This window comes from Chaetodon trifascialis, chromosome 11 (assembly GCF_039877785.1).
Source record: "Chaetodon trifascialis isolate fChaTrf1 chromosome 11, fChaTrf1.hap1, whole genome shotgun sequence".
NCBI lineage: Eukaryota > Metazoa > Chordata > Actinopteri > Chaetodontiformes > Chaetodontidae > Chaetodon > Chaetodon trifascialis.
The window spans coordinates 14,848,060-14,859,546 of record NC_092066.1 but is presented as its reverse complement, the minus strand read 5'-3'; the positions used below and the strand labels follow the sequence as shown (position 1 = coordinate 14,859,546).

The 11,487-nt window shown below is 42.8% G+C and overlaps 1 protein-coding gene across 1 annotated transcript in view; it reads left to right on the top strand.

Annotated features, from left to right (window-relative positions):
* Positions 1-596: 596 nt before the first annotated feature.
* Positions 597-11,487, top strand: part of LOC139339401 (myomegalin-like) — a 43,483-nt gene continuing 32,592 nt past the window's right edge. The window contains exons 1-4 of the mRNA XM_070975004.1: positions 597-841; positions 2,407-2,453; positions 2,559-2,626; positions 6,255-6,365. Of these exons, the coding sequence (XP_070831105.1) occupies positions 792-841; positions 2,407-2,453; positions 2,559-2,626; positions 6,255-6,365 (276 nt within the window). The 5' untranslated portion in view covers positions 597-791. The remainder of the gene's footprint in view (positions 842-2,406; positions 2,454-2,558; positions 2,627-6,254; positions 6,366-11,487) is intronic.

Sequence of the window (11,487 nt, the reverse complement as noted above, 5' to 3'; positions counted from 1 at the left end):
ACAGCTGAGAGGGATTGTAGGTAAATCACTGGATGCCCGGTGTATTATTTTAAAGGATGCATCCATAGAAAGCAAAGTAAGTGTTGAGGCCCTATGATTATTATGATATGGGATGAAATGATCTGCAACCACGCGCTTTCTGTTTGCAGTGAAAACAAATATTACTTGTTGTTATTTGATCATATCTGATTATCAGCTGCTGGTAATTTGCATTTTGATAAACCCTCAGAGGGCACTGTAGCTCAAAGAAAATGGACATTTGTCTGAAAAAAGAGAGAATTCAGTCTATAAATACAGGAGAGGCTGTATATTAAGTCAGTGCATAAAGAGCAAGACGACATGACAACATGACCAATGCTCTGTCTCAGAGAAAATTGGAGCAGTGGGCTAGGCTGCATTCTGCCTTGAAAACAACACGATTGTGGTTGTACTAAACAATCTTCAGTGAAAATAGGAAACGTCCAGATTCTTATCTTGAAGGATGAATCCTCAGAAAGCGGTTTTCCTTTCTAAACATCATTTTCTTCCTCTCAGCTCATCTGATAATGGGCTGGCCGAACAGCAGGGTTTCTGCTCTGTGGGATGGGGGCTCAGTCACATCCCTGCTTTCGTTTATCGGGACGCGCATCCTCACACACCCCCTCCAAACCTGCGCGCTGTGCTGTGCGTCGACCGCGCGCATTAACGTGCTCCTGTGCGGTTGTGTTTTCTCTAAAAATGAATAATGGACGGGTGATTTGAAGGCAGCGGCTTACCGGCATGGATGCCCGTTGACAAAAGGAGCAGTCTATATGGATTGGAGCTCACCGTCGCCAGAGCAAATCTGGGGGGAGACTGAGAGGTAGGGCGGCATGTAGGTGATTGTGTGCGGGGGGACACCGCGGCGGAAGACTGTAGCGCTCTGTGGGTATTTTTTAAAAAACGCGAGCCGGGCAGATAAACCGTGGTTCCGGCTCATTTAAACCCTCTTTCGGTTACAGTGCCGTTATTTTCTGTCATAGTTGCTTTCAGTCTCTTTTCATTTCAGTCAATGATTCAGTCGCGCAGCCTCCGATGTAATAAAGGCCGTTTCCACACACAAGACGTGGCTGTGTCACATACAGTAGCCATCTGCATGCTCCATGAATCGCTGGTTAAAGCTATTGAGGCCACTGGCGATGCAAATTTTGACTCTGATTGCCACATTGCACCGGATGTCTGTACAAATGCATTTATAAAATGATTTTCTGATGAAATCTATGGAAAAGTAAGCGCTTCAGGGAGGTAATTTTGGCCTACTTTACACAAGTGGACATTGCGATACAAATATTCAAAGGCCCCAGTTGGGCAATAGTGCCCGGGAGGCACATATTATTAGTAGCCTAAGGTGTAAATGACTGAATGCATGACTTTCAGTAATCCATAACGTGTTAACAGTTACTCATCACAACCCTCGTTATGCATTAAATACAGTGTAACAGCTGCTTGAGTGATGGCAGTCCCCCCACAGCGTGCAGTGTGCCATATGTAGGTTACTGCATCACCAAATCCCTCCTACATACAGAGGCTCACACTGTAACCATAAATGGACCATCCCACAGATACTTGTCCAGCAGTGAAATGTGATTATGACACCCTGTCCACCACCAATAATACAGAATGTCGACTATTTATCCACCTGGTGAACTAATAAACCTCTGGCATGCACCAACTGTCTTTACATTTTCTGACCGAGCAGCTGTCAGATGATTACATGGTAGCGGCTGGAAAGGGGAGAGCTAAACGCTGTCTGAGCAGGGGTAGTAGAAGGCAAAATAGTAGGCTTACCAAGCTACTGTTATGTTGTGATCAGAGCAGGCAGTGTTTTATTATAGTGTACAAGGAATTCACTTGTGCAAATCATTCAACATGCTTAATATTTTGCTTATAACCTGTTAAGGGAAAAAGGATTCAGCTGATTGCATCTGTCATGTAAGCCCCGTTAGTTTTGGTTGGTAGACAGCACATAGTTGGGTGCATTAAAGGCCTGAGAGGCTCGGATGAACTCTGACCCTCACTTGCTCCTCCTGTCTCTCCAATCTCTCCTCTCCCCTGCTGGGTCTCCCTGATGACCCCCAATTCCCCACAGAGGTGCTAATGAGATCATGCTGTTATGGTGAATAGATCTAAGTGGCTTTTTCATTTCTAGAGGAGCCAGCTGCTTCTCAGGACCACAAAGCTCATTTGATATGATAGCTCTAGAAATGTTGTGACAGATATGCTACTTTGGGACTTTGGGTTTGATTTCACATGCTTATTTATCAGTCTCTCTCTCTCTCTCTCTCTCTCTCTCTCTCTCTCTCTCTCTCTCTCTCTCTTTGTGTGTGTGTGTGTGTGTGTGTGTGTGTGTTATCCGTGCTGACACGGCAACTTTGTTTCTCTGGACAGTGCTGTGGAAGAGGAGACGTCATCTAAGATCACAGGTCACATGACAGGTGTGTAGCTCTCACAAAAAATAAAAACAACTATTAGGCTTAAGTGAAAACATAAATCGCTGACATGGCTTGCTAATTCCATGATTTTTTTTTTTTTCTGCTTAGATCTGTGTAGCGATGAAACAGACAACTCTCCTCCTCTTCAGCTTCACACACTCAAGGAGTTTGAACAGGTGAGGTTTTTATTGGGATTTCTCATCGAGCTCTGGCTAGGTGACACTTCCTTGTCCTTCAGTATGATGACATGATGATGCTCTCATAAGCTATAATGTGCCCAGTGAAAATTTGCTCTACAGTGCCATCTTCTGGCTCTATGTCTTCCTACAAGAAGCTGCTTTGATGCAGTATCCTCACTCTGAGAACAGATCGCTCAATGTTGAGAAAATCAGGAGTGTCTAATCCAGAAATTCATGCTCATGTCCAAACTGTGCAGTATATGTTTTTTGAACTACTATACAGAAAAGGAGAACACCTGCAGCTAATGATGTGAGATGGAAAACACCCTGAACCCTCCGGTGGTTAAAGTCTGCCTCTGGCTGCATGATGGCCCACTTTAGGATTTCTCATCAGTCTCTGCTGCACTATAATTGGGCCAGTTGCATTTTACAAAAAGGCTGTATTAAATATGCCTTTTGATGTTTGGCAGCAGGGTGTTGTGATGACAAGGCGAACATTACTGACCCAAATTCAAATTCAGATTTATCCTAGTAAAGTGTACTTTAGCAAGGCACAGAATCCCTGCAAACGGCAGGATCTTTGTGTCTGACCTCATGGACATGACTGATAGTTTTGTGCCTCATTCAGTGCTTGATGCAGTGTCTTGGGGGGGATCTCTTTTGGAGCAGACTGGATTGCTTACCATGGCATTCAGCTTTTGGTGGTGTGGCTGCAGTCCAGTCGGGACGCAGGTGGATGTCGCTCAGCTGCTGGACTGCTGTTGCTACTCTGAACTTGGTTGTGTTGGTCCAGGCTCAGCTGGGAGTACATCTTATCCCTGAAGTCTTTGCCTTCAGTTTCAACTAATAGTAAAGTTTGTTAATAGTTACCTGGATGTAATTCCACTTCCATGAGTACGTGCGTACCCCTCTTACCACTAGCCCATCTTATCCTGCTGGTCTCGCTGAGAGCAATGCATGCACTGAGGTTTTATAGGGGGAGGGTGCTACCCCCTGATTGGGTGATGAGTACACAATTCTTTCTCAGGTGCTGGGGTGGAGCCATATGAGGACAAACCAACAGTGAATCCTGTTAGAGGGCTACACATTGTACTCATAGAACTGGAGTTACATTCAGGTAGCTACTGTTTTCTGTTTGTGTTCTAATGAAAGAAACGACATACAACATGATAACTAGTGACCTTAAGCACTTCGGTTGGTGGATTTTTAAATTTCAGACAGAGCTAAGCTAGCTGTTTCCCCCTGTTTCCAGTCTTTATGCTATGCTAAGTTAATTGCCTCCCAGCAATGGCTTCGTAATTAAGCCCCCAGCATGAAAGTGTTATAGATGTTGTCTTCAAATTCTTGGAAAGAAAGTATATTTCTCACAACATATTCCTTTAAGTATCAAAGCTGCAGTGTCTGCAGCCTATGCTCTTTGTTAAACAGTTTACACAAGTAAATACCCAGAGTGCTGCACAGTGTTTCATAAACTTCAATGCACGCCTCAGCGCTCCTCTCCAAGACTGTCGATGTTTCAGACACACGAGATCAGAGTGAAACTCAAACGCTGTAACAGTCACTGAAAACTCCCCTTGATAGTCTTCTAATGTTATTCTGGAGGTGCTGCTGAGCCCTGTTAAAATGGGAGGTGTCACTAACAAGTCATGAAAGCTGAAGTTACTTTGTGAAAGGCAGCACCCCACTCAAAGCTGGAGGGCTGCCAGTTCTTGGATGTGTCACTTTTACACTGAAATAAACACATTTCTACACACACTGCATGCACATGTTTGCACACATTCACTCCTATTTGTTTATCTTTGATGACAAGCTGAACAGTGTGTGTGTGTCTGTGTGTGAGTGGAGTTTAAAGACACAGAGTGTACATGATGTCAGCCCTAATGTTATGTGGAGACTCCCCTTGGCGCCTCTCCTATCTTTGGTCAGAATTATTTAGCAACAGCACGTAATGTGACACTTTAATGGACACACTCACTAAACACCATCAAGCACTAATAATGGTGTAACTGTGTTAGTTACATGTCTGAGTCATTTCATTATTGACGCTCTTTGTTCCAGACGTTTGTCATCAGAATCAAGTTTAGACAAGCTTATGGTTTTTTATCATATATATTATATGAAACATAAATTCCTATTCATCAGAAAGACTTAGTGGAGCCTGCCTGTTATTTTCTTCCTGTTCATTCATCTCTCTGAGGGACATTCAGGGATTCACCGGTCTGTGAGATTCAGGACACCTCCCTATTAATAGCACTGTGGCTCACAGCTCCCAGGTCTCCTGTTTCATCCAGCTTCTTTCCACTCACCTGTCTGTCCCGCTCCCATTAGCCCCTCTGCCTTCCCATGCTGGTTAGTTTTATGCAACTATCATAGGTATATAGTAAATTCAGGGTTGGGCATGGGACTGCTGTGAAATCATCATCTTCATGAATATGATGATAATGTAACAACAGACAGAAAATTGCAAAAAAAAAAGTTAGAAGCTCAATTAGTTGGAAAAAAACACCAAAACAGCCCAGATACGATGTCATCACCCATTAAGTTATTTTTGCTAACATGTTAGCGAACAGTTCTAGGTTCACATCCAACAGACTCAAATATTCATTTGCACTTGCCACCAAACTGCAAGTTCAAAATATAAGTGTATTAGCACCCTGAGGAGAGAGTTATTAAAAAAGTGAAAAATGGCAAAGTAAATTAAACAAATGTCACTGAGACTGTCATGTCCCTAATTTCAGTAGAGACTAAATGAAAGTGAGTCACTGTCGTGATTATGTAACAGTCAGTCTGCAGTGGTCTGAGCTGTCAATGGGAATCTACCTCCACACTCAAAAATATATTAAAAACAGAGAGGGTCGTGATTAAACGGGACAATGCATCTGAAAGGAAACAGACAGAATGAAAAGGGCAGAAATGGACTCACATCCAACCCCCTCCTCCCTCTGCATGTCACTGTCTGTTCCTTTTGGCACTCCTGTTCTGGGGGGGGGGGTGTCTCTTCATATCACAACTGCCTGTGAGCCCTGAGCCTCTTACAGCACCTCCCCCGACACCCTCCCTCCGCCCCCCCTCCCCCTCCACACATCTCCCCTGGCAGTCTGGGATTCCAGGGATGTCTCCTCCTGTAAAATAAGCTCCTGTCCCGTCCCCTAACAGGCCAGAACACCATGGAGCTGCCGTGGCCACATCTCTGACTGCCTTGGCAGCAGAGTTGCCCTCTGCACTGCAAACACCCCAATAGATTCTGTGTGTGTGTGTGTGTGTGTGTGTGTGTGTGTGTGTGTGTGTGTGTGTGTGTGTGTGTGTGAGAGTGCTGTGTGTGTGTGTGTGTGAATGTGCTAGTTTTAGTGTGTGGTAGAGGTTAGGATGCCACTTTGTAAATAATTTTTTCTTTTTTTTTTTTTTTTACATTATGCTCTTTTGGAGAAGGAGGTAGTCTAATGGTTACCAGACTCAAACACAAGGACATGCTTTGACAGTCGCTGTCCTTTGAAATGGACTCCGTATTCCCCCTCCATACGGAGAGGTCGAAGACGACTTTTCATTTCTGACCTATCACGGACATGTCAAGCGTCGACGGCGGTCTTTGACGGTCATGTCTAACGGTTACCGTACTTTGTCACAGCACCTGAATGACCTGAAGAAGGAGAACTTCAGCCTCAAGCTCCGCATCTACTTCCTGGAAGAGAGGATCCAGCAGAAGTACGAGGAGAGCAGTGAGGATGTCTACCGTACGGTGAGTAGGGCGCCTCTCATCGAGCGTGAGGAGTTGAATGGAAACCTGACTGATGGGTGATGAATGGGATGATGAGTGGGACTACTTTTACTTGCACTGGCTGCACCTACCTCATACTATACTATACTATACTATACTATACTATACTATACTATACTATACTATACTACAGTATACTATACTATACTATACTATACTATACTATACTATACTATACTATACTATACTATACTATACTATACTGTTTATACTTCATGCCACTTGCACTACTTACATGTATTTATATTTTTATTTTGGATATAATGATGATTTGCACCTCTGGATAGATGCTAATCTGCATTACGTTGTCTCTGTGTTGCACTCTGACGATGACAATAAAGTTGAATCTAATCTAATTTAATCTAATCTAAAGCGGTGTGGGGAGCCGCTCTTCAGGGGCCAAGGGTCATTTCACTGACAGCAAATGATCAAAATCATTGATTTTACTTTTGTTGAGGGATTTGGCACTGAGTAGGTGATTAATGGCTTTGTCAATCATAATAGGTGATTGTTATCATGCTAGTATACAGCTATGTTATCCTGGAGAGCTGCTATACTGAGCCACTTCCACTGTTTGTCAACCCAGCTGTCGCACTGATCTGGTTGTGACCTGCCATGTGTTTGTTTTCCCAAGTGCCTGTTTTTAGGTATGGCTGCCCCGTGAAATACTACTCATTAACAAGCTCTTTGCCCCTGAGCTTCTCTTTGATGCAGTTTGTGTGTGCTCAGGGCTTCTGTATTGCTGTGCATTGTTGTCTCACACTGGGGTGTTATGCTCTTAAGAAAGAGTGTACATTTAGTCTTACCCAACAGCCCAGATATGCTAAACTAGATTACACTGCAACTTTGGGCAGAGATCCCATAAGATACACCCGTGAATCAATAACGGAATCTCATCAAAAGGCCTTGAAGGTTTATCGTGACAGCTTTCATCAGCAGGGCCGGGTATTGACCCTCATTACTTTTTTTGGTACAGGCTGAAATGTGCCTGCAAGTATCAAACATGTGAAAGTGCTGAAAGTTGACATCAAATCTCTGGTCAGATTGGTATTCTTGTTTCTTTGTCTTGTATCCACAGATGTACAAAAACAGATCCACTGGATCAGTATTGCTGCTAATGCTGACCTTATGAAGCAGATTAGATGTTGGCCACTTCATGACCGATCCACAGCGCAGTCACAGTGGGCCACTGACTGAATCTTTATTCCCACAGGAGTCTCTTCATTACTTTATTTAAAAAATAATGTATTTGGAATGAAGAGAGCACTGGAAGTGGATCAGTACTTGGTAAAATACCCTGAGGTGAGGTACTGGATTCAGTATTGAGGGAGATGCACCCCTCTTTTATCATTGTGTCTGTACATTATGTCACAGAGCACTCATGGCACAAACATGGGGAAAAAAACTATGTTATTTACCTGTTTTTCAGCAGCAGGTTGCAGCTTCAGATGTTTTCTGTGATCTCAAAGTTTCCATCTTTCTTCCCCAAAGCAATAAAATGTTTGCCTGGGGTGAAACCAGTTTAAATCAACAGACCGTTACCCTTCACTCTTACTCTGTGCAGCTCTAGCTTTGACAGGCCCAGACAGCACTGATGCCCGTGGTGGAAATATTGGATTTAAATGTTCACCCCTGCCAAGTTTTATCATCTCATCTATGAGACAGCAAAATACCTTTGAAGATGTATACTGCTATATAACAGGTCCAAAATATTTCCCTCAGGGCTTCCTCGGGGAATGCAATGTGACTGAATCAGGAGTGCTGAGGTCACAAATGTTATAAGTAAGGTATTGATAGATGTATTGTTTTGTTATTGGCACTGAAACTCAATAATAGTATGCCTGGCTTTACGAAATTAGCACTGAAATAATTGATTTATTGATCTACTGAACTGAAAATAATTGTGATTATTCAATAAATGTGTAATCAGGCAAAAGGCCTTTCAAATGTAAGGATTCACTGTTTATCTTTATAAACTGCATATATTTGGTTTTTGGACTTATGAGACAAAACAACTGACATGATGATGATGATGTCACTTTGGGCTCTGGGAACTTATTGCACGATCTTGTAGATTAAACAGCTGACCAATTAACAGCTGCAACAGAAAATGGATAATGATAATAATCTTTCTATGCGTGTCCTTTCTATGCATGTTTATATTTGTAGGCTTTTGCATTCTGTTTCTCAGTGTGCGTGTCCATGTACATGCCTCTGCATGTATGCGTGCAAAGCATGCACCTACAATAAGGTGACCCGGTTCAGCTGTTGTTTGTCTACACGAGCCAGCCGCCGTTTAAAAGTCATCTCCTTCTTTCTCCATTCATTCCAAATCCCAACTGTTCATCAACGACTCTTTGATATGAGAAAAACTAAGTGGCTATTCGATCCGGCCGTACAAAACCTGAGCGCCCTGCTACTCATCTTTCACAATTACTGCATACCGGCTGTGATTGAGTAAACTGATCCGACGTCATAGAGAAATCCAAGTGGATTTGAATCCCTGTGTTTCACAATCTCTCACTCTGTGTGGCTGAAAGTTAATCAGACTAATCGCTTTTTTATTGGCGACTAAATCTTCGTTCCTAGTTAAATTCTGATCTGAGCTGCTTGTTGTTGCATTGGCTGAGTGTCATGACAGAGTGGCAGTGATCTCGTCCTCAGTGTAATACAGTACAGACTAGGTGTGTTGGTCCTGGGCACATAGAGATCTATCTCAGAGCTCTGGAGACTCTATTTATAGAGCAGGCTTGAGTACACAGATTTAATGTTTGTCTTCACCACATGCTTCGTTACATTAAAGCCATGTCTGTTCATCACTACACTGTGAGTGCAGTCAGTGCTGTCAGTGCAGAGCTGAAACGAAACCTTCCTTAATTTAAGCTTCTCAGTTTAGAGGATTTGCTGCTTCTCTTCATCTTATTTGACAGTAAACTAAATAAGTTTGGTTTTGGGACTCTCGGTCAGTTGAAACAAGCCATTTTAGGACGTCACCTTGTAGTTTGAGGAATTCTGATCGCAAAACTTGTCAGTTTTTCAGTTTTTCAGAACATTGTATTAACAAAATGATAGAACAGTAACTTGATTAGTGAATTCAATCATTATATATGTTAGCATCTTGCACTGAAAACGGCATATTTCACTAATATTAAGTAATACTACCAGAGCTTGTAAATGCTTTAGAAAGGAGTATTTCAAAGTGAGCCGTCAATAGGTGAATTTAGAGTACATGATAACACCTGTAGGTGATGGTACAGGTGTGTTTGGCTTATGGGTGACATTCCCGTCAGTCTTTTTAAGTGCAGCCATCCCCATCCTCTTGCACTGCCTGGTTATTAGGGGATCTGTTGCTGAGGCCCGACAGGCCAGGAGGGGCCAGAATAGCAGGTGCGCTGTGATGGGTGTCTAAATATAGAGAGCTGTTTTCAAGATGGGAAAATGTCTCTCTTACCGTAAGCCAAGCTGATGACACACACACAGGAATACATGTTCCTCTTACTGGTGTGTTACATTATTTATCATAAAAGCATTGAGGCCAATCCCTCATCCTCTTTAGCTGTGCAGAGCACGTGCCTGGTCAGATGCTGCGCAAGTTCTAGTTGCTGCTGTAGTCATTAATTGACTTTATAATTGAGTTGTTATGAATTTGTCTAAATAAAAAATTTTATTAATTGTCATTTTGCTGACAGATGAGTCAGATAATTGGTTAGCTGATTAACAATTTTAATGTTCATTTAGTTGTTTAATTTATCAATCAGTAGCACCAAACATTTGTTCCATTGTTTTTCTTTTTTTATCATTGTAATTTAAAACCAAGCAACAAGGAAGACATTTGAATAGATCTCCTTGCGCTCTAGAAAGCAGTGATATTAACATGAGCCAAAATAATTATAATCTCAAAAAGAGAGCTAACGTCACATCATATCTTCAGACTGTGGTTTTGTTCCTGTTTACTTTCTGATTGGATGTGACCAGTATGTGTATAGTAGTACTATGTGCTTTGGTCACGTGTGCAGCACGTATGCATGTGTACTAACCAGCAGTGTGCATGTGATGAACCCTCATGTTGCCTCTCAGGAAAATGTCCACGGGTAGATTTCAGGTTGCGAGTCTTGGTGCACGTGCAGCCTGGCTCTTTGTGAGTGTCAGCAACATAAAGCTCTCTGGCAGGGACAGAGGAAGGTCAGCAGACTTGGACCTGCATGAAGAGGCACCAAAACATTTCTAAAACAGAGACAGGAAGGAGAAAGAGAGGACAAGAGAGAGACATCAGCTAAACCAAAATGGTGGACAAGAGAAAGTAGAACATGAACCAAGCTGTAGGCTCACTGTGGTGATTGAGAGCAGCTATCTGATCTGAGTCCAGCAGACAGACAGACAGATTAACTGTCCTCTCTGTGGTCAGAATGGAAAGACTGAGCCCCTCCGTTCCCACTGTTTAAATCCTCTGTCCCCTAGCCCAGCGTGAGAGCCTTGATTGGCCCTAAAACGTCCCCTGCGGACCCCAGCAGGTAAACAAACTGTGGATATTAGCCTTTGGCCTCAGGGTTGAGTATCTGAGCTGCCCTGAATTCTCCAGCTCTAAATATACCAGCCATGACAGCACGGTCAGATGTTCTGTACTGATGATACACAACACCCACCAGCCCTGATTCACACGGCAGAGACGGAGAGATGAGGGTGAGATGAAGAGATGTGATGATGTGAGAGAGAGAGGAAGACACGCTATACACACAATGATGAGATCCCTGTATTACCTCGTTTACGTACAGCAGGGTCCTAAAATTGATTTGGTTCTCCTCCTGCAATATATATACTGTTTCCATTGTAAAATAGACCTTTTTCACTGCAGACATTTCGACTTGCCATAGAAGGAAACACACAGGTGAAACCAGTTTTTTTAATTGGCTAACTTTCCAGGTAAGCAAGCATTCGCAATACCAGGATGCTGGAATTAGCTCACCAAAATGGAATTGAATGTTTTTAATATTATCAATTACAGTTGTGCTTTTCCTGCGGTGACAAGTCAAAATGTGTGTCGTGAAATAAGATCATTCCAGGCCACATATAAAACATGTTGTTC